Raw genomic sequence first — 24,189 nt, forward strand, 5'->3', positions numbered from 1 at the left:
TTCCCTCCATTTTCCTGCTGTCTATTTTGGTCAACTGGTGGCCCGTTCCCACAGTGCTGCTGTTCCCATGGTTATCGCCGCGGAGATAGCAAATGGGGGGGGGGGGGGGGCAGCGTTGGTGGTGGTGGGCTTGACAGAGAGCGGGAGAGACAGCGTTGCTCTGTTCGAAGAGATAGGGGACTCTGTAGGGCTGTAGGGGGGGGGTGTGTGTGAGGTGGGGTAGGGTGGAGTGGAGGGGGGTGGGGGTGAATGAAGGGTATGAGGTTGAGTGTGTGCATATGTGTGTGAGTGTGTGTGATGTGTAGCTCCCATGAACATCACAGGTGGCCCGTGGGGATTAGGTCAGCATGGGTTTTCAATTGACGTGGTTTTTTTAATTGAATCTGCCAGTAGGTGATATTATATCCTCATTATCCACAAAATAGTCACTTAAGAATATCAATTGTATGTGTTTAAAGGTATGTATCACATTAGATATGGGTGATGAAAGGTTGCAGATACTTAGATTTTAATATAAGGTCAGGGTTGGCCTTAGATGTGGACATATGTCTGCCCTACGCCATGTGAGACTTCTTTCTGAGGGCAGATGCCACTTCCTGAGATCAAAAACAGAGGTGGGGTGCAAAACGAGAGGTGGCAAAGGAAGTGCTGGGCAAGGGTTGGGGCTGGGAGCTGGTTTTTGGGGGGTGGAGGGCTGAGAGGGGGGGTGGGGGGTTGCGAAAGGAGGGAGCAAGCGAGCAAGTAAGGGAGGGAGGGGTGCGAGTGGGAGTGCGGGGCTCAGAAAGAGGGACGGATTCAGTTCCCACACTTCTAATTACTGTGTCACTGGAGACTGAAAGGGGACTGCCCCTGGCCCTAGGGAATTTGCTGGGGCCGGTCGCGGAGAGGGAGCAGCGGTGGAGGGAGGGAAGGGAAGGGGACGGGGAGGGGAGGGGGCGGGAAGGAAGGGTGGGATTAAAGAGGGTGTATGACACAGGAACTCTCTCCAATCGTCCTTTCTTTTGGTCTTACCTCACTGCATTCACACTAGAGGTGAACCCCTTCACCGTCAGGCTCCCCTCCCCTCCTCTGCCCCGAATACCCCAACCTCTCACCTCCGACCCACTTCTCCTTAACCCTCCCTTACCCTCCTCCACCTCAGTCCTCTCTTTCCCTTCAGTCTTTGTTCACCATCATGTACCGCTTCCTTTTTACCCCCACCCCCCACCCCATCCCGTTTTTTTACCTCCCCCTCTACCTCTCTGCTTTTCTAATGTTGTGTCCCTCTCCTGTGTCTCCTGTTGACATGAACAAGGCTCCCAGAGACACTTTGAAGTGCGCCTGAACTCACACACAGACACACAGATGCCTTATCCACCATCATTACTGCCACTTAACCCTAAGCCCCTTCCCTCTTTTATTTGCCGTTATCTCACACACACACCCCAGCCTGTCCACTGCAAATTGTGTGTGTGTGTGTCCTGATAATACATGTGATGACTCAGAGAGACACATATGTGTGTCTGTGTAGCTCCATAAGCTCAGCAGTGGTCCGAGTTTATAATACTTTGAAGCAGTAATGATGTTACTATCTTGCACAGCATCTCACTCTGTTGTCTCATGGGCCAGTTGGTCATTTGCGGTCGCAATAAAATCACATCTTAACACCAGCTTGCAATACTTTGTACTGAGTTGAAGACTAGCCTTGTGGGTGTGCACCGGGGATATCACAATACTAATGCCAGCACCATTTGAAATACCACAATTCTTGATACCAAATTCATTGCGATGGTGCACGTACACACAAAAACACACCAGTGTGTCACATACTAATTATAAATCACGCTTGGGCTGTTGCTGCTGTATCTGAATATTATGTGCATGATGATGTGATAAATGCCTACGCAAAGAATGAAATTATCTCATAAGTCTGCTGACTTGTTCATCTCATTGCACCAGAATGGGAGACTGTATTTCTACCACTACCACAGAAGAAAAGCAGAGGTGGAGAGACATGAGATGTTCTGGTTTTCTACAACAATGCAGCAGATGAGGTTGAAAAAAACTTTGAGACTAACCAAAACTATAAAAACACTCATAAAAGCAGAAAGAATGGAATGAGGGTTTGATTTACTAGGATCACTGGTACACTGAACTCAAGGGAAATCACTAGTGTTTGAAACTATGTGTGAGTCTCAGTCATTTTCACCAAAGTCTAACCTTGTGGCCTTTTCTTCAGTCCCGCTGTGACAGTGCACGATCCACTGCCGTGTGTTTGTTGCTCCCACATCTGGTTACACAGGCATTCGACTTTCAAGCCAGTGAACACACAAGCCAGCTGACCGGCATGTAAAATGATTTGCTGCTACCTCACCCCGATGCCAACACCAACACCTTGTCTGTCAAGAAGCCGTGTGGGAGAGTCACTTCCTCTCCTTTCTCTCACCGCTCTTCAGGATAGAACAGACCAGACCTGCAGCGGCAGCAGCCACCACTGTCAATATTTACAGTCCTGGATGATTCACTCTGCATTACAATAACATTCCCTGCGTGCCTGCGTGCCTCTACATCAGGAGGAGATGAGAAAGAGGGAAAACTGAGAGAAGAGGTGAAGAGGGGGGCTTTGGGGGGTGGAATATGCACCAGCAGCGATAAACATTGAGCAAAGGAATCGGTCGGTGGCTCTCCCATGACGGGACTGTCTGTTTGTGTGTGTGTGTGTGTGTGTGTGTGTGTACGCGCAGATGTAGTTCAGGTTGATGGATTCAGGTCGAGTGGGTGGAATTTCTGTTTGGGCTGTGTGTGGGTGTAGTGACAGTTTGAGAACTGTTAGCGCATGTCGAGGAAAGCAGTGGATGTCGTAACACAGGGTTGAATGAGTGCAGTGAAGGCATGGGAAAAATGAGCATATTTAGACAGTTTTAGTGTGTAAGCACGTGCAAAAGTCACACCGCAGAGACAAAAGGAGGGGGGAACAGGTTTGTCTCACGAAGACAAATGTTAACTGACAGTTGTATGGATGCTGTATATGTCTTTATTGCACATATGACAGCACCACAAAATCTGCCATTTGCCTCTTCAACAGGCAGAGAAGGACCTCAGGGTTTCCCTAACCTTATGCAGCTGAACATGCAGTGTTGTCTCTCAGTTGAAACTTGTTAATAGGTTGTGATAATAATCCAACTATTTTGTTTCATATATAAAACTACAAGCAGGCATTATCTATTTATTTTTCAGAGTCAAACCAGAATTATGCTCAAATCCAGCTGCTTTTTTACATTAGCACAGTCTTTTTCAGTGGTTTTAAATGGAGTATCTTTTACTTGCTTGCACCTGCTAACATATTTAAACAACAACTAATTTGTTAGCATTCAAAAAAGTACAGCTTCCTTGGAAAAAAACATGATCATAAACTGTCCCTTACTATGATTTCCACTTATATGTAATTTTTCTTGATGAGTAGCTGTTAAGTTATGTTTTAAAGCTTGAGTTCTAGTCATTTGCGTCCCTACTACAAACGTCAGTGTGATTTTGGATGAGGTTGTAACAGAATGCCGATGTTTTATTTTCACTTTTTCACGCCCTGTATTTCATAGCCGTACACAAAAGAGAGAAGCTACGTATTAAGGATCCTGAAAGAGATCCAGGATCCGTGGGATGTTTTTAAATTCAATTATTTTTTATCATCAGTTAATCTGCCATTTACTTTCTTATTTAATTAATTAATAATTTCACATATGAAATGTCAGATTATTTCCTAAAGTCATAGATGATGTCTAAACATAGTATGTTTGTTTGTTAACCAACATTTTAAAAAGATGTGCAGTTTACGTTCCTAAAAGACAAACAGGAGATACTATACATCTGAAAAATGTTTGCCATTTTTGCTTGAAATGATCAATCAATTATTAATTCTTGCAGATTAATTTTCTGTCAGTCCATTAATCAGTCGTTGGACTAACAGCTTCACCTTCATACCAGTCACTGTAGCTCTCAGGCATCATGTTTAGAGGCTGAATGTCTGAACACAATACATCTTTCAGTTGTGATATACTAACACTGACATGGGAGTTAACTAATACTACAGTTGAAAAACACAGCAGGGCAAGTGATGAATGTCATGTGCCACCCTTCACATTGTCCCTCAAACTTGTTTAGTCTGGTTGTTTTAATTTTAACCCATAAAAAAGCAACATATCAATAGAGGCTGGCTGGTGGTTTAATCCAGCTTTTTATGTTTTTTAGATGAGCTGTTTTTATCCCTCTTCAAACCCCATTGCCCAGTGAGCAGCATTGTCAACGGACCTTTTCAGCACGTTGTTTTCCTGAGCTGTTTGGCTTAGACCGGCCCCAGCTATCTGGCGTCTGAAGAGAGAAAGAGGAGGGGAAAAAAGGAGTACTTGGAGGAGGAAAGAAAGAAAGAGGTTAGAGGTGACAGACAACCAGAGGGGAAGGAGAGAGGGAGATTGAAGGGAACACTGGAAGGGGGTAGACGGAGCTCCGAGCAAGACACAGAACAAGAGAGAAGACATAGGTTCAACTGGAGAGAGGGAGAGATAGAGGTTAAGGTTGAAGGTTGAGTGGGTAAAAAACAGAATGAACTGGCTGTGCCAAGCCAAGGGAAAGCATTAGTGCTATTTGTGTGACGGCTAGACTGTTATCTGCGAGACTCTAGACTATTATCTTCTTCATTACCCCTTTTAGTGAGCTCCAATAAAGAGGGACTAAGGGAGCAAAGGAGGGAGGGAAGAAAAGGCAGAAATGTTGAGACCAAGCGGAGGGTGAGAAAATAGTCGAAAGTGGAAAACAAAGTTGACAGGAGAGAGAAACAAAAAGAGCTTGAGCAAGAGTTAAAGAGAATGGAGGAAACAAGCAATGCATGAAATTGGAAAAGTTTAAAAATGTGCAGAAACTATGCAGGGTCATCATTCAATCAACATAATACATTTCCCAGTCATGTAATGTTGCCTACATACAAAAACCATGCTTCGTATCAACTTTAACATGGGCATTAGTGATCGAAACTGAAGACAACCTATAGTAGTGTATATTTATATGTAAAAGCCTCTGTAAGTGTAATAATACGACCATTTTAATGACTTTCAGTCGTACATTGATGATGCATTTCATATATTTAGGACATGGATGGTTTGAATGAGCAGAGACTGAAGCATAAATAGTTTTTTTCAGAGTAAAAGGCTGCTTAATTTAAAAAACAGAAAGTGAAAGAAAGCAGTTTGAACTCTTAATCTGCTGGTTCAAGGAAAAAAGACAAAAAAATTACCGCTCGGAGGAGACATTATTCATGGATGTTATTGCCAAAAAGAAATGGATGCTGGTGAGCGGGGTCACACCCCCTCAACCCGTAGAGAATTGACTGAGGGGGAGCACAAAGAGCAATCAAACAGTACTGGGAAAATAAAGCAACTTGATATACAGTAGAAAACACGGCACATCTGTCTTGGCTGATTTGCAAATATGCTCAATAGATTGGTAATATCTTCTTCATGCACATCGCCGTCCATATTGTCTTCACACGCGGCATATATTCACAACCTCGAACCTCGCCAAAAAAGCTTTCACTTTCAAAACAACTGGATGATTTATATCCACTGGAAAATCAGGAAGGAAATAACATGACTTCTATAATTTGTATTTCACGCAGGTGAAATGAGTGGTTGCAACATGAGTCAGTGAAGGGAGTGTGTGCATGTGTGTGAGTTTTTTTACATCCTCTGCATGCCTTCGCAGTGTGTGTGAGCACGTATGTTTGTACATGTGTGCGAGCGAGGTGAGTCAGAGGAAGGTGTGTGTGATGTCAAGCCCAGACAGGCTCTGCTGTGGTCCAAGTTCAGGTTGTCTGTCAGGTGGTAGTGGTTAGTTAACAGAGCTGGTAATTACCTCAGACTGTTGGGCTGAGACACTGGCCAGACACCCTCAGGATACTGTGGGAAAGTACATTTAGTAGGTCGCTGCAGCGTTTCCCTCACGGCCCTGCTGCGGCAGAAAACTGACCCCTGCTCGAGGTGTTTGGATACAGTATATACGGGAAGAAAACTGAGAAAATGTGCTAATAAACTGCAGCACAATTATAATTGTAATATGATGAGGAGCTAGAGAGTTTTTACTTGGCTGTAGACAAGCTTAATTGCACTCATCATCTATTGAGTTAATTTCTGCTAAGACAAATCCCTACTTTACAACTGGACATGTAATCTAATAAGTGTATTTTTCAGTGCTTTCTCACAGAATCCATTCTCTGTATCTATTACATTATACAATTTACTTAATGTTTAAGTAATCAGATTTTTTAAAGTGAAGTCTGGCAGCCCATCTGAATTTAACTAATTAATTTACCCATGTACCCTCATCTTATCGTTTAGTTTTCGACATGAGGAGTGTGGTTGCGGTTAACTAACAACCTTAAAATCAGCTGTGAGGGATACTAAAAATTATTGATTTTCACCCCTAGCAGAGTGAAGGAATACTGGCAAAGAGAAGGGGTGATTTGTAATGTATTAATGTTTTTCAGAAACAGTTTTATCAGTTAAGCGAAATGATGATCCAGTTGAAACCCTTTATTTCATGACCCGCTCTCACCTCTTCGGTTACTGGTACATTTCAGACTCTTGACTGGCTTTATTTTCCACTCAAAGATAACAACTTGATTTAATGATTAACATTGAAATGATGTCAGCTTTTTTTCAGTGGTGCAGTGCTAAAAGAAGTTTGATGTTTCCACTCCTTTCTCTTTACTTCTCTCCAGCCAAAAAACTTTTTTTTCTTTCTTTCTTTCTTTCTTTCTTTTCTTTTTTTTTTTTTTTTTTTTTTTGCTTTACATCCCTCAGTGAAAATCGTTTATGAGATTGTCTATCACTGCTGGAAAGCTTTCAAACCACCTAGAACGACCTTGGGGCTGTGTGGGAAAGCAGAGAAAAAAGTCAGTGCTTTGGGCCCGTTGGCTTCTCCTTACTCATCATTTCTCTGGTAGCATGAGGCTGTTTTTTCCAGTCCAGCATGCCATCCTGCTTACAATGGACCTACATCATTTCACAGTGGCAACAAAAAAATGTTATATCTGCCTAACAGAATGACAGGGAAGCAAAGATGGCGGAACGTCCCAGACATGGGATGATGGGAGGAAACAATGAATCTCTGGTGTTGTATGTTTTTATTTTTCTCTCCTTGGAAAGGGATACTGTAGTTTCTAGGAATAAAATCAGTTCTTATATACTATGTATATGTTTTAGACCACAGCAACCTTGGACAGTGGAAATAAGTATTTTTAACCTTTACTTGGACTTGATATCCACTTTGAGAGGGAGAAGACAACATTTTCAAAGGGAACGATGGTGCAGTTCTTGCCCCCACCACCACCCTCTTCTCTCCAGTTCCCACGCTGCCCCTTACCTGACTTACCACAATTTGAATCAAATCACCAGTGCCCAATTGGCTGCTCCAACCATGTGACCTACATCGGCCCTAAAAAGCACCGCCTTTTGAGATTGGTCTAGGATTTTCCCATGGGAGCTGCCTACAGAGCCAGTGCACTGTGAGTGTGTGGAGTGTTTGAGCACGTTAGGGAAAAATCTCCCACCCCCCTCCTCCCTCTCTTTCCTACCTCCTCTCCACTGTCCCCCTTTCTCTCCTCTTTTTTTTCCACCACCTCCCATCCTTTGAAACACAGTATCACACTTTAGATAGCCTTTGTTGTCACGGCAAGGAGCATTCTTTCTCTGGCACGGCCACACGGAGTGTGAGAATGTGGAGGTTCCCTGAAAAACACAGAAAGAACAAAGGAGAGACAGAGTAAGAAAATGCAGCAACAGCCTAAATCATGTAAGGTTAAATAAAAACAACAGTGATTTGTTCTTTACGTTTTGGTGGCATTTTAATCTTAAGGTTCTTCTCTCTTACTCTGCAAGAAGAAAACTGGTGAGACACCACCTAAAAGCCATTACTGACGTATAATTTGCCATATTTTCAGATGTTCAGTGTCATGAAGCTTATGAGTTAGAGGACACATGCACACCCGACGGACACGTTTCACACACAATCAGTGACATGGCACTGTGGATTGATTGCAGGTATCAGTTCTATAAAAACTTCAAAAACTCCAGCTGACCAACCTGAACACATTTCAGTGACTGAAGCCACATGTTATGTTTCTCAAAGATCACAAACATGATATTTTGCCTGTGCAAACATGTTGCAACTGAATTGGTCCGTCAGTACTTTCAGTCTGGACGTGCATGGCCTGCAGAGAGGGCACCTGTACACCTTTGTGCATCGTGTGCCTGAAAACTGCAGCACTTAAGTGGCGGTGTGGAAAAATCGAGTGTCCTGCAGCGAGCCAAAAACAGAAAAAAAAAAATGTCACCAAAATCATCCGCTCCAACACAGTTTCCAATCTCAAACGAAGGCACAGAGCTACCATCTGTATTCATTCAAATATAATTTCTCTCCGCGCTGACCGAGCTCATTTTGTCACGTCCATTTCCACGAAAACTTTTAATGCACTTAAAGCCATTCGGTCCACAAATGTGTTTTATCCATAAATCTGTTAATATTACAATCTGTGTTATATCACTGAAGCATTTGTCATGCTGTCATTTTGCAACTTACGTAATTTCACTTTCTGCATAACTTATTTGTCTAATAGATCTCTGCAGGATGTTTGCCTTTGTAACTCGCCGTGTTTTGATTAATTACGGATAGAATTATTTCCATCCAGGTTGCGTGTGTGTGAGGTGGTGTGCGTGTGTGCCTGCCCGTCCGTGGCTTAGCCTTGAGAGTTCAGAGCAGGTTCTGGCTTGCTCAACTCTGGGAAACTTTGAGCTGAGCAAATAGCTGGGTCTGTTTTCCTGGCTGCCGCCGCACTTGTATGTGTGAGCCATGTGTATGTGCAGTGTGAGCATTTGTATGCATGTGGTTTATATACGCTGTAGTGTAGCCTGCGAGAATTGTTGAATGTTTTGTCTGTGTGGTGAATTTTGTGTGTGTGTGTGTGTGTGTGTGTGTGTTTAAGGCAGAATACAAAGAGGAGAATACAGAATGTACTGGGGGAAAGATGAGCTTTCTTCCCACAGACAAGACAGGAGATGACACCTCTGCTATTCCCACACCTCCACTGTCTAGCCGCTTTCTCCTGTCCTGGCCTCAGTTACCGCAGAGGCAAACACAGCTCTGCGTGTGCACACAGAGGAGAAGACATAATTTTGCTTTGGGTGGGTGTGTGCTACTGATTTGCAGTCCTCCTTAAACTTTTCCCGGGGAAAAAGAGAGACAAACTGGCTTTAAGCGAGCTTAAAGCTTTTGGAAGCCCAGGTTTGATTTACAGCCCACCTCTAAGTGGAATGCTGTTTGCTGGGTGGAGCTCAGGTGTGTTGACTAGGCTTTTAGCACTGACATGCTGTCAGGATGGCTTACAGACGAGTGTGTGTGTGTGCACGTTAGGGGCCGGCAAACAAGAGGTCACTAATGTCCCACCAGGGGAGACCTTTACCGCGGAGAAGGGTAGGACGGCACAGACATGTGAACATTACTGAGGCGTAAACGCTGCCTCTACACACACACACTCGCACACTGATCTGATCTTTCTGTAACACTTAGGCCCTTTCACACCAAAGCAACAAAATGTCTGTTTGCCATAGGTGTGAATGGGTCAACACAAGTTATCAAGCTCTGCGACCCTGCTTTAGACTGGGTTTTAGCACAAGTCTGACACTTTTACCTCCTTTCTACCAACATAGAACAGGTTCTGTTTGGTTTATGCACTGTTTAGAGCATGGTTGTGACCAAAAATAAATCGGCTCCGGTCCACAAAAGTCAGTTCTTGGCTGGAACCAAAAAATAGCAGGTTTTCATTTTACCTGAGGTGCGAATTGTGACAATATCAACGGGTGTGTCATATTCCACAGGTTTCATTGTGCTCATACCAGGTAGAAATGTGGGCTGGTTCGCTGGATCGCACCCAGGTTCCAAGAATCAAGAACAGAACCAGTACAAGAATCAGAGCTAATATGGTGGGAAAGCTATGTGACAGAGGGAGTTTAAAAAGTTAATATGTCCCCCAGTAGGATCAGGTTTGTGTAGTTGGTTGCATTGGAGCAACTGGTGACTGTGATGTGATCATACTAAATACTCCATAATCTATATATTCTGCATCTTTGTCTCAATAGGCTGCAATATGTGTTACATATTGTGAACATGGTTGTTTTTTTTGGTGAACGCAGCAAATCATCAGGTCATCAGCAAGTTAGTTTTTAGCACATTTTAGCACCTTTTACATTGTCTTAGCAATGGAAATAGTTGTTGGTCATGGTAGAGCAACAGAATGTGGCACAAATTTAATTAAACGTGTTTTTCCTAGTAGATGCCCTGGTGATAAGTTACAAATGTCATTACTGGAAAAACTAAACACCAACTTACATTTTTTTCTTTTTTTGATGACTGAAAACTCTTGAAAATATTTCTTTTAACTCTGCTGCTAACAACCATTTTCATCTGTTTGTCTAGGCATGTAACAGTGATCAGTATGTGGCAGTGCCCAGAGAGGACATGGTCCAGGATGCTTAAACAGAAAGGTCAGTCAAACACCTCTGCCTACACGAAAACTCACCTAGTAACATGGTGATTTTTACTGAACTCCTTATGGTACTGAACAGAATGTATGACGAGGTATCTACACGCCATTGCTCCTGCTGTTAACATGTGTGTAATGCATTTGTTAAGGCTGTTATAACCTCGCTGTGGCCAACCTCACTCAATTCTGACTTTTTAAGAAGTCATGAAATTGTTGTGTTTTGCCTGTAGGATTCCTGCAGGACCAGGACAACACTGACCACACACAACAGAGGTCCCATCGACAGGAAGAGGAGAAGCGCGATGACATCTTGACCCCCTGTGCGACCCCTGAACTTCCCAGGTATGCCCTTCAGTGTCGCTGGGCCCCCCTTTCAGGGCTGGACCCCGACACCCTGACCTTTCCCGGGGGGGCACCCATACAGCTCCATACCGTGCCCCCCACCCTCCTGCCGAGAATACCGCTCTTCTATGTCTGCACCAGATGTGGCAAGGTGTTCTGGGAGGGCTCTCACTTCGGCCGCGTCCTCTCCATGTTTCAGGAGGTTTTACACATAACAGACGAGGACAGTGAATCAGTTGCAGGGCCTGTTACAGCAGCGCAACAGAACTGACTGACGTAGAGCTCCTACAGTTTACGTAAACCAAAAAACAAACAGAATTACATTTTACACATGTAGCATCCAGCGGACTGATGACTGAAAAACTGCCTCATAACAGTCGGTCTGTTTCTCCTTTTTCTAATTGACTTGATAACATAATAAAAGACAAGTGACAAGTGAGAAGCTTCAACAGCAACATCACGTTTGTGTTGATCAGTTTTAAATCTTTTAAAACTTATTTTAATTTCAATGAACCAAAGACAGGTCATGGTCATGTCTTGACTTCCTCATTTTTTGTTGTTGATTGTATTCATCATTACACCATGGCACTTTTATGGTGATTGATGGTTTGGGTCGTATTGACATCATTTGAGTTACAATACATTAATTCCTCAAGAAAACTTTCATTTTTAGGAATTATATCTTCAAACTATAAAGCACATTGACAGTACATGTACTTGTGCAGTACGTGGTTTGATGTTAAGTTTTATCAATAATTTCTATGACATTCTATTTGATGGACTTAAAATCCACAGTTAAATGACGACGGGTTCTGCGTTTTTAGCAGTCTGTGATACTGTACACTTTGATTCTCTGTGTTTACATGTATATAATTTCTAATTATTCAATGGTAGCTGAATATGTGTTAATAAATAGAGTCTTTGTTTCATTTATCTTTTATTTATCTGTGAGAAGTCGTCAAAATCGTTTGCAGGCATTTTTTGGTATGGTTCAGAATTCACAGAGCAGATGGTTAAGGACTCAGCGTGGACAGATTGATGAGATCATCTAAGCTTCACTTGATGTCTGTCAGGTGTAACACTAACGGTGTGTGAGTGTATGTGTGTGTGTGTGGGGGGGGTCCCGCCCTGAGGCTCCAGAGCAGACAGGTCACAGAGTAACCCAACACATACACCGCCTGAATCCCTTCATATTTTCTCATACCTCCCTCTCTAACTCTCCCCTCCTGTGTTCACAAATTCCACCTTGGATTTGTGTGACTGCAGAAAACGGGAATCGTCCAAAAAGAGGTTTAAGACATCTAATGTGGAAAATTCTACAATTAAAGAGTTTTCTGGTGTTTTCTAGCATTTTGCTGAAACTACACTGGAAGAGGCTGAGCTTGAATCTTTTTTCGCTCATAAAAGATAAGAAGCCCTAACCAAAGCCAGATGCGCACTTTGTTTTATTGATCACTTAACTTGCATCAAAAAAGCCACAGTTATTTCCAAAGACAGGTCATACTGTGAATCACTGAGGTCAATGTGTTTTCAGGAACTGTGTTTGAATCACAGTGGCTGAAGTAGGAAGCCAGAGATTTGAATCTCAGGATGATTCACTGACCCTGGACGATGAAAACATTTCCTAAAACCATTATATAACATTTAGTGAAAGGTTCTCTCTATAAAAAAAAAGAGTAAAGAAATGAGTTACCACAATGAGGCTACAGATGTAAACCAGCTGCTCAACCTTACAGGGCATTGCAAAAAAAAGTAGGTGAAGGGCTTTTTGTTGAAGCAAGTAATGTTACACCGTCGGTAATGCAGTTATCTGTAAGAACATTATAAGTATTGTCGCTTCTGGAGAATAATGTTACAAAAGTGGGTGTCTGTGGCCATGAATGTGAAGTTCACTGTTCATTGTTGTGAGTGCAGGGCGAGCTGTTGTACTCATGATCATGGGGATTACTTCTGTCTCAGACATGTTCTCAAGCAGAGCATCGGGTGATGATATGATAAATGTTTAGTGTTTAGTAATTCTTCAACTTTTACATCTTTCCATTGAAGATATTTAGGAAAATACTGCTGTCAAAGGTTTGTATTTTACAGACGACATTGCATTATAGCTTTGGCACCACTTTCTAGCAATACAACCTCCATAAAGGTTTTATATCTTGTAACTATAAACCATTTACTAATGCCTTCAAGATAAATCATAAGCTTTTAATAAGAACAGCGTTTTGGTTGCCACATAGTCAAATCTCTGGTGTATACCCTCTTCCCAGCATGACACTATAAATATTAAAAGTCTTCTGAAAATAATGTCTGCAGCTGCAAATGTTATTAAGTTGTTGATAAATGGATTGTGGTCTGGATTCCTACAAGCTCCTTTTCAAAAGGTAATTTGAATGGTTCACAGGGGGGATTCCTAGCCTGGTAATCAGTCTGGATTGTTGTGTTCTTGTCTGCATTTGAACCACTGAAAACCAGGGGTTGCAGGCAGAAAGCCACACAGGTGTGGAGCTACATTGTGGTCTCCTTGATATATTTAATAGCCCGACTAAAAAGACGTGTCATGCTGGAGGGAGGACAAACAGCAGACATTTTTTGCAACAGACACCCAAAAGTTTGTTTTTATTAATTGCTCGTTAATGATCTCACATTAGACTTTGCAGGTGTGAAAAGAGGATGAGGACAAACTGGATTCATGACTAATCTCAGCAGAAAATGGCTGTAGAGATGAAGTCGCCTCATTCTTATCTGCAGAGGAAAGAAATCTCAACTTCCACAACATGAGGGCTAAACCAGATGCCTGCATTTTTGTTGTCTCTAATAATGTAGCTGTGTACTGTATGTCATCATGACTCTTTTTGATCAAACATACATCCTCCAGTACAAAGAAATGTTGGCATGTTACCATGCGTTTTTTTTTTTTTTAAGGCAGACTGTATAATAATAACTACAGTAACATTAGGCTACCCTGAAGTATTTTTATTGCTATGAATGAAGTCGACACTCAAGCTCCCAAATAAGCCCCTCTCTGTGTGCCCTGTCCCGTCCTTGTCCGGGTGGTCGCAGCCCCTGCCTCCTCTGTGCAGTTCGCGAGCTTTCTGCTGCAGCACCGTGTTATTTGATCCTTGCTCTTTCTTTGCTGGGAAGAAAAGCTCGCCTCTTTCCCACGCTCTGAGGACACGTGGTGCCCGGAATGAATTGGATTCAGAAGCCCCTCCCTCCTGGTAAAACGTCACCTCTCTCTCTCTCTCTCTCTCTCTCTCTCTCTCTCTCACACACACACACACACACACACACACGCACACTCACTCACTCACACACACACACACACACACATTGAGCTCAGTTCAACATACTTTCTGGCACGAATGTTAAAGAACAACATTGCCAAAGCGTCATGATGAAAAATCGACATTTTTACATGACAGTTGCACATTTATTTTCCTCTCTGTGAGAGTTTTCCTTTCTGGACTCTCCTCTGCAGAGACGTGCGGGCACACAACGTCCCGGGACCCGCCTGGAACGGGACGGGATGGGACCGGGAAAGGACCGGGACCGTGGACTGGAGGCTCCTCCTGTCTTGCTTGTCTGGCCCCGGGGGCTGCCCCCGGGTCTCGGCGCCAAAAACTCGGCCCCTGCGAACCACCGAGCTGCCTCGATGTGCCCGGCACTCGAAGCAACACAACACTGCACACACACAAACACACACGACTCTGGGTTCTTCCTCTTGTCGCTGGGGGGGGGAGAAACAAGTCTTGTTTATCAACACGGTGCAATAGAACAGATATGGCTGCACAAATAGAACCAGAATAGACTTCTATTATCTGTATGTGACCACTTTGCATTGTGGAGTTTGAGGAGAGCTGGCGCAGCTCAGACTAACCGCCCAAAACCGTTCACACTCAGGGATGACTAAAAGATTTGTGTTATTCCAAGTTATTAAATGTGATCGGCGTGCGCATTTACGCACGCATGGAACGCTTTTTACGCAATATGAATTGAGCTTTGTGGTGATAGTTGAGAAATAGTGAGATTGTTTAGGGGAAAAAACAAAGAATTTTATCTCTGCTTGAACGAGTATACCTACACAACAGTCTCAACGATTGTATCTGGTTTTGGCTGCTTCCCAGACAAACATTACCAAGAAAGGCTCAGGAGTAAAGTGGTGTTGGTGGTGGGGGGGGGTGGAGGCAGGCAGAGAGAGAGAGGGAGAGAGAGAAAGAGGAGAGCAAATGCCACAGAGTTTGGGGGAGAAACTCATCCAATTGTAGAAACTTTTGGCTCCTGTGGTCTGTGCAAATGTTTTCCAAGTGTCCAGACGCGCTGAAGCCAAAAGCTCTGATAGCGGACAGATGTTCCTAATTTTCCAGAAGATGTTCTGCACCATTCAGCAACCAGAAGAAAAAACATATATAGATACATTAAAAAAAAAAAAAACCATAAAAACGTAAGCTGTTCATAAAAATACCAGTCAAACCTGAAAGTAGCCATGACCCCATAACCTGTGAGAGTTTTGAAAAGCAAACTCCAGCATGCACGCCCAGACTAGAGACCATATTTTAGAGAAGAACACACATCTGTTACTGTGGCCTATGTAAGAAGGTCTGAGTTGGGCATCACCACATTTCTGTGAATGAGTCAGAGCCGCAGTCTTTGTTTTGGAGCGTTTGCAGCTGTGGGCCACTTGTTGTAGAGGAACAAACACAAAAAAATAGGCAGCAGGCAGGCAGACACAAAAAAAATCACCTGCAGATAAACCTACCAAGTATCCAAAAAAACATGAATCACAATCACAGTCACCAAACCAAACAGTCACCAAAGGAAGCTGTTAGGGTTTCCTTTATATTCTCACTTGAGTGGGTCATAAAGTCAAAGATCTAGATTCCAACAAACTTCTGACAGATGTGTGAGATTATATGGAGGCAAAATGCTGATTGGTTTGCAGGTGTCAGGTGAAATTGCACTGTAGGCCATACTGGGACCTTTGTAACCATAGTTCTGTTAAACCACAGTTCTAGACAGTATGTAAACTTGCAGTCAGCCACAGCAACAATGCAGGTACATCAGCAGTTCACTTGCTGCTGACGCTACCCTAAGCCTCAAGTCAAGTTTAATTACAGCCCCAAATCACACATTTTCTCCACAGTACACACACTATACAGTACCTTATCTATAGACTGATTACAAACAACCTTGACCCACTCTGATGCATTTTATACTGGGGCACTTGGTTGCCAAGACATAAGGGAAGATTAGAACAAACTAGCCTACAGTTTTTAAACGTTTGTGTGTAGTTATTTAAGCTGTGGTTAAGTTTTCTTCTTTGGTAACATAACCTGAAGTATTTTTGTTGCTGTGGTTCGCTGCAGCTTAACAAACCAACCTGTGCACTGACTTAGAACCGTGGTAAAATGTTCACTTTCAGGTGCCCCAGTTTATGGCTTAAATAGACGCCCACCATTCAGCTGCAACACACATGTTCCTTTATAATACAGTCCAAATGTGAGGTGTATATGAACCGTAGTCTATCTGAAATATTGCTGCAGTCGTTGGACTGATTGAATCGTGTAGGTTGTGACCTTCATACGTTGGATCTCTGTCGCCGTCTCTCCCACAGTGACGCGCACTCTTGGTGCAGGCAGATGCAGCCACAGGCGTGCGCCAAATGTACAGTTGAGAGTGTGGGAAAAAGAGGACAGTGTGAAACCCGCCAAGCCATCAGAGCGGAGAGGCGGTTTGTAAAGTGTTACACAGATGAGATGAAGAATGGGGGCCGCCAAACGGGGCCCCGAGAGAGGGAGGCTGAGACGCGTATACCTGGTGTGGTTTCCACATATTTCTCTCTCCTTCCCCTCTATCTGCCTATCTCTGTCACTTTCACACGCATTCTTTCGGTGTAGCTGTGTTTCTATCTATCTGTATCTATCACCACCTTTTTGCTCTCTCTCTCTCTCTCTCTCACACACACACACACACTCTCACAGTCACACACACACGCACAGGCGCCCAGTTCCCACGGTAGCGGGTGCAGCTGAGCGGCGCGTCAATCTGCACACAGCGTCACCTCTTTTCATTTGCAAAAAGGAAGTAGCGCAGGGCTTTTGTTATTTGAAGTCCCACCGTCTAGTCATTTAAAAAACAACTGGAATATATCCGCAGTTTATGATTTAAACAGCCACCCAATATAATCTCCCCCCTCGGATGTGTTTTTATATGGCTCCCTTTTGGGTTTTTTTATTATTTAGTTTTACGCTTTGGTCCAGCACACACTGGCTCTGAGGTTTTAGTCATGTAAGTTGTGAAAAGATGCGTTCACAGTTGAACCTTGAGCCCTTACCCCTTAAAAAACTACTTGAACTTTAAACGCACCAATAGCTCGTGTATTTCAACGATATAACGTCAAAACAACACGTCTTCCTTGGTGAAGACATTTTATTTATCCAATTTCATATTTGTGCATAAGTGAAGTGATGTGTTCACTGGTTGTCACACTGCAGGGAAAGCTGGTTAATGTAAAGCTCCAGCAGCAGCACATGGCTGTCTACCGCACCCTCTCCTGGATAGCATGCCTTAGTATGTCACTTTCTCAGCACCCATGTAACATGAAATGGTGCTCGTGAGTCCAAATGTGTTTTTTTTTTTTTTTTACTCAAAAAGACACTTTAATGAACAATTTAGACTAATATTATGTGTAGTCCACGAACCAATAGTCAGATTCTGTCAAGAACTGTTTTCCTTGGGTCGTTCACCTTCCAAAATAAAAGTCTATTCGCCAAAACGTCATGTTTTAATATTGCGTAAAATAACCAGTGTCATAGACGTGTTTTTGGAAAATGAGATTTTTCTAAATACGCCTCCAGTTGGTTTATTGCTCAGCTTTGCGTGAATAAAATTCCTGCTGATGCTACAGTGACCGTTTCCATCCCTGTCAATGAGACGTGACTGACTTTTGTCTCGAGTTCCTGTTGATGATAATCCAGTGGATGATCCTTTAAACAACCTGCCCGTTTTCTCAGCCGTTTACAGCCCTGCCAGCACCTCGCCTCTGGCTCCGAGTCCACTTCCTGGGGTCGGCTACAGGAGATCGGATATAGAGCTCTCTATACATAATATTGCTGCGGGCGGCTTGTTTAATATTTCTGCAGCAACAATTTGGCTCCCCCCTAACCCACCCTCGGAAGACCACGCCCCCTCCCTGCCATATTCACAGGAACACTGGTCCCTCCCCCTAAACGAGCCGGCAGCCTATAACCTCCCCGGGTTTCCGCCCATTCCTCCACAGTTGATTCTTTGGGAAGGTATTGTCATGCAAATAAAGGACGCGTAAAATATTCCCCCAGAGCGCAGCGCAGGGCAGAGACTCACACGGACCGCACGGAGGACACAGACCGGGGCCACACGGTGGATTTCTATCGTTTTCGTCGCTACGGACCCGTCCATCTGTCGCAGGTAAGTCACACATCTGCAGCGGATTACATTCCCAGACATGTTTTAATGACAAAAATCAAGCAATGTGTGCTGTGCTGTGCTGTGCTGTGCTGTGCGTAAACGTGTGCGCACGGAGGTCTCCTCGCTCTCTTGGATGTGGCGGAATGCATAGGCTTCTCTCTCGCAGTCTTTAGGTGTGGAATCGGCATTCACGCGGACTTGTCTTTCTTTTCCCCTCCCGTTTTTCCCAGACACCCCTGGCCACATGAGCAGCGACAATAACCGGGACGTGTAACCGGGAAACAGGTCGGACCGTTTAAGGAAAAAAAAAAAGAAAAACCTGCGGGGGACCCAGCAACGAGGAGGAGGCTGCCCTGTGGAGATAAGTGGTCGTGCTCCCCATTTCCCCTCCTCCCAAGCGAAGTCGGAGGTGTCTCTCTTCTCCATCCCCTGCGATAGGCTACCTGCTGCTGCTACAGAGGAGAAACTACATCTAGAGGCTCCTGGATCGCTTGAGAGCACCCTTAAATGTTCTTAGGGATTTTAGGATCTCTCATTTATTAACATTTTTGCACACCGAGTGTGTTATTTTCCTCTCTTGTCCTTTTTGGGATATATACAGTGATCTTTTTTTCTTCTTTTAGTACTTTAAAGTGCCTTAATAACTGGTTCAACTCCAGTAACTGTGGCATTGTTACCAGACCAGAGACGCTCAACAGGGAGAAGACTTTATTATCAGCTTTAGAGCCCGGGCAGGATTACTGGTTCCCACCACCACCACCGTCCCAGCGAGCTGCAACCATGAGCCAGGCGGATGTGTCGACTTGCTCCGCGCCGCAGAGGGTTTTCCAGGAGGCGGTGAAGAAAGGCAACACCAAGGAGCTCCACTCGTTGCTGCAGAACATGACAAACTGCGAGTTCAACGTCAACTCCTTCGGGCCGGAAGGACAGACGGCCCTCCACCAGTCCGTCATTGACGGGAACCTGGAGCTGGTAAAACTGCTGGTGAAGTTTGGCGCAGATATCCGGCTGGCCAACAGGGAAGGGTGGAGCGCTTTACACATCGCCGCCTTCGGGGGCCACCAAGACATTGTGCTATACCTCATCACCAAGGCCAAGTACTCCTCTGGCGCCCGGTGATCTGCCTCTGCTGTCAGGTAAAAAGTAAAAAGAAAAGAAAAACGAGAAAATAACGAATAACAAAACAGCAACAAGTGGAAAATAAAACTGCAACACACGGGAAAGCCAGGCTCTTTAAAAAAAAGAAAAAAGCAAGAAAACTGCCATTATCTACATAGTTGTGCCAAATTATATTCAAAAGGAAATACATAATAGGCCTGCACAATTATCTTCCCTCACTGTTAAAACCAAACGGGGCCTCCTCTGCACTCCTGAGCGAAGCACCGCATGGTTTCACACACTGGCTGCGCTTCAAACACGAATCTTTTTAACAAAAAGAAAACGCCATTCCGGTGAGTTTGTTGGTACTAAAGCTTTCCTCTTGAATGTGTAAACTAGATCGTGTCGTCCACTATTGAAAAGAAGAAGAAGAAGAAGCCGGTCTCTTGTGTATCACATGTGTGTGTTTGGACTCCAGAGTGCAGATGGCCCAGTTTTTTCTCTCTCTCTCTCACTCTCTGTCTCTCTATCCATGACCTCCCATCGTCAGTTACAGTTGAATAGTTTCTTTGTTGGGGGGGCAGATCAGATTTGACCTGTTGCTCCTCATTGTTCACTTGTAAAAACCCTTCTCCCTTCTTTTTTTTTTTTTTTTAAGTTATTTTATGATGAAACACGGCACTTGATGCTACAGGCTATAAATGGCTGCATGCTGGAATATCTGAAAGGGAAAGACACATGAACAAGAGAAGAAGGGTTGCCCTCTGTTGGCTACCAGAGGTCTATTTTCTTTAATAAATTCATTGATATTTTTTTTTACTCAGAGAGCGGCATTAAGGCTATCCAGCACGCTTTTCAGATGTGTAATCATTATGTAACAACAACTGACTTCATCAATGTTGTGAAGTACTGTACACAATAGCTTTATTTTCTTTCTTTTGTGTGTGTGTGTGTGTGTAAGTAAAAAAGAGACAGTAGCTGAATGCGCTGTGCCTACTGCAAGCAGATCTTGCCATGCTGGCGTCCAACTTTTTTTTCAGGCCAGTGCGACCACTTTGCCAATGGTCATTGTTGTGTTACTAAAAGAAAAAAACCGCTGCTTTCGCTTTGTATCAAAAAAAAAAAAACATTTGGAATTCACTTTATAATCTCCTTTCAGTATTTTATTAACATCCTAGTCATCACTGTGAAAGCAGGCTGGGTTTTTTTTATTTATGAAGGTACATTGAGAAGATGCATTTTTTTGAATATGTTGTGGTTCTTCTTCTTCTTTTTTAAATCTATGAGTGTAAGAATATCTAGGGGTGACTCAAGCTGCTTCAGACTCGTAGTATAAACTGCCCCGTGTGGAGGTAGACCTGCCACTCCCCTCCTCACCCATCACCACCACCATATCCCCAGAAACCTTCCCCCTCCCCACCCTCCCCCAATCTTGACCCATGTAGAAGACTTCCTCCTCCTCCTCCTCCCATTTAAAAAAGGACTCTGTTTGGTTGCCTTTTGCCAGCTACCTCGACTATAAAGTATTCTCAAGTTGTTCAGCTCTCTCCACCACTCTGCCACGTTGTTTGTTTTTTTTGTTTTTTTTTTTGAGTCTGAAGAGATTCACAATTTTGTCTGTGATCATCCGCATGCCAGTATGTTTTTTTCTCTCTCTCTCTTCCTTCTTCTTCTGTGTAGCCTAACAGACAGACAGACAGACAGATGGACTTCAGTATACAGAAGATGCAATGAACCCATCCCTGCATCCTTAGTCGGGACAGTTTATTTTTACACTACAACCAAACCAATTCTGACGTGATTTTTTTTCCTTTCTGCAAGGGAGTCTGTGGTTCTCTGTCTCTGTCACTGCCGTTGTTGCATGTTTTCCCTATAAACCTCCACCCCTCTCTCACTATCTCTTTTTATCAGCCTGTTTGGTCGTTTATTTTTTTATCTTTTCCAGTCATACAAAATATGGAATTGTATCGCATGACTTATAAATGCAGGGAGTTTTATTGCACAAAAATGCGGAGCCTTGTGCGCCCCCAGTGTTTGTACGGGGTAACTGCAGGAGCCAAGGCTTTGGAATAGTTACTACTACTGAGCAGGACCCTAATACTGTTGGACGATGAAGACTTAGAACAACACATGACTGTTGCAGGATGTCACAGAAAAGGAAAACACGAAAAAAAAAAAATTTGGTTCCACAAACTTGCCTGCTGCATTTTAAAAGTCATGGCACCCTAACATTTGTATCAATGCTGCTTGTATGTTTCCTTTTTTTTGTTAAAGTTGATGTTTTTTTTTAAAGCCTACTGCTCAAATGGCCAACAAACAGTTGTATCAAATCTTCACAGCAGTACTGGCTCACCTCATGAGAAGCTGCTGAGAGAATGTGTGTTTTCTTCTTTTTGTTTTTTAAATTGAAGTGTGTGTGTGTGTGTATATATGCTTCTCATGAGGGCCCCCGTGCCCCGCTGTGTTAAAAAACAGTCAATCCAGACTGAGAACATCCCACAATTTAAAACCTGGAACAAACACAAAGTAACTGAAGCGATATAGACCCACTACATCTTGGTATATACATTGGTATCAGGCAACAAATGAAATATGCATCGCTTGTCTTAAACTTGATGTTTTTTCTTTTTTCTTTTTTTTGGTTTGAATATTGCACTGATGACTGTTGTTGAAAAGTTGGCTTTTATGTGTCGACATTTAAATTTTTTTCTGAATAGAAAAAAAAACAAACACAACAAAATACTATTGTATAAATATATGCTCCAGGTGATAATGTCCTAATGTGTGTGTTACTTTGTGAAAGAGACATGATGTTTTTTTTAACAAAGATGCGTGTATCTCTGTGATTGGGTGTATGTATATATACATATGGATATATATATCAACGCTGATGATGAGGACGATGATGATATCTTGGGGCACTTTCTTTTCTGAAGTGCTGTCTTCCTGTTTGTTTTGAAAGGGGAATAATACATTTGATGGTAAGATCATTGTAACATGATTAAAAAAATATTGCACGGTTGTGTGGTTGTTTGGCTTACCAGGGTCATAACATTTATGACGTAAGGAGCCAGCTGCCGGATTGGTGTACATGAGTTGAGATGATTTTTTTAATTAAATTTTTTTTTTTTAAGTGCTGACTTCTTTGGACCAAGTTGTGTTTCTGGTCTTGCTTCATTTCAAGCAAGGGGGAAACAGCTGATTTTTCATGAGTGATGCAGATGTTCCATCATGTTTAATTTTTTTTTGTTTGTTTGTTTGTATTCTTTTATTTTTGAACGTTTGTAACACTGTGATGATGACGTGATGTCATGTGGAGATGAGTGCTGTATTATTTTTGTACGTTTGTGTACAAGCCAGTAAAGAAAATCATTAAACTCAAAATTCACTGTGTATGCATACATTTCTTCCTCATCTCCCCAGCAAAAGCTACGTTTTTTTTCTCTCTCTCTCTCTGGCTCAGCTTCTCACCCCCTCCTCTTCCCTCCTCCTGCAGTTTTCATAGAAAAGGTTGGTTTGGGGAAACACCCCACCCCCCTGCCCCCCTCTCTCCCTCTCTCTCTCTCTCTTTTCCCTCCCTGTCTTCCAAGCCCGGGCCCAACCCAGATCCCCATTCTCTCCTTTTGTCATTCATCTGGCCTCATCCTTTCACTGCCGGGATAAAAGAGCCCCAGTGCATTATGGGTAGGCTCAGTTTTAAAGAAGGGTCCCCTCCCCTGTGTGTGTTGTGGGAGAGCTGGTTTTATGTTACCCCCACACACACTCAAAAACTTTTCCAACACACACTCTCCTCTTGTGCTCTCTCTCTCTCTCTCTCTAACGACTGAGGCTGAAGCTTTGCACGACAATTCAGCTCTCTGCTAACAACCTGCTTTTGCCTCTCGTGCTTTTTTTTGCGTACACTTGAGTATGTCTTGTGCTCATTATTTATGCTCTTTTTCTCAAACTCTTTGTCTCTTCCATTTTACTCGCCCTCTCTCCTGAGCTCTACTGTGCTGCTTTAAAAAAAAAAAAGATCCACCGCTTCTCTATCATCTGCTCAGGGCTCCACATTACAAACTGCTTTGTTGGACGGGAACAAAACCTGTTCCCTCTTGTGATTATTTAATGTCTGTTTTTGTGATTTTTTTTTTTTTTCTTGTGAAATATAAACTTTGAAGCCTCCCTGGTCTGTTGTAATGATGCACGAAATGGCCCTGAAAATGACTGTTTTAACTGTTAACCACTCTCACCTCATTTAGGGGGGGGGGGCTGGAACACAGTGACTCATTTGCAGCCAAAAAAGGTTGAGAAACATTGCGCTGGTGCGTGTATGTGTGTTTTGTGTGCGTGTATTCTGTACTGAAAGGTTAAGGTGATCTTTAAGTTAGGCCTGTAAATGTACAGGACATTTCCAATTGTGTGAAAATTCAGTTTTGGTTTCTTCTTCACCCCATGGCTTGCCTCCTGCTCATGAGTCTCAGCACCTGTTTGTTCGAAAACGATTGAGTCATGTTCTCCCCGTTTCTTGAAAACGCTGCATTGCAACTGATGTTGCACGGCTGTGGGGAGGATCGTGGGAAAAGCGACACAGCAGTACATCTTTCTACATGTCAGACCTGTTTCGTGTTGCAACATTTACTGGGTGTCGACCTGCAAGTTTAGTGCAAAATGTTTGAGTAAAAAAAAAAAGGGGATTGCGAATGTGATGGGAATAGCTCTACAGGCTGTGGTTTGAGAGTTTTGTGTTTCAATATGAAATCTTG

At 43.3% G+C, this 24,189-nt stretch overlaps 2 protein-coding genes across 2 annotated transcripts in view; both read left to right on the forward strand.

Moving 5' to 3' along the window:
• Positions 1 to 11,846, forward strand: part of exd3 (exonuclease 3'-5' domain containing 3) — a 37,590-nt gene extending 25,744 nt beyond the window's left edge. Inside the window, 3 exon segments of the mRNA XM_018670488.2 lie at positions 10,498 to 10,542; positions 10,544 to 10,565; positions 10,795 to 11,846. Of these exon segments, the coding sequence (XP_018526004.2) occupies positions 10,498 to 10,542; positions 10,544 to 10,565; positions 10,795 to 11,177 (450 nt within the window). The 3' untranslated portion in view covers positions 11,178 to 11,846.
• Positions 11,847 to 14,187: 2,341 nt separating this feature from the next.
• On the forward strand, positions 14,188 to 22,837 carry nrarpa (NOTCH regulated ankyrin repeat protein a). The gene is made up of 2 exons (XM_051072875.1): positions 14,188 to 18,346; positions 18,577 to 22,837. Exon 2 carries the CDS (start codon positions 19,127 to 19,129, stop codon positions 19,463 to 19,465), a length of 339 nt encoding a protein of 112 aa, XP_050928832.1. The 5' UTR covers positions 14,188 to 18,346; positions 18,577 to 19,126; the 3' UTR covers positions 19,466 to 22,837.
• Positions 22,838 to 24,189: the final 1,352 nt, after the last annotated feature.

The sequence above is a fragment of the Lates calcarifer genome, linkage group LG9 (assembly GCF_001640805.2).
Source record: "Lates calcarifer isolate ASB-BC8 linkage group LG9, TLL_Latcal_v3, whole genome shotgun sequence".
Classification (NCBI taxonomy): Eukaryota; Metazoa; Chordata; class Actinopteri; family Centropomidae; genus Lates; species Lates calcarifer.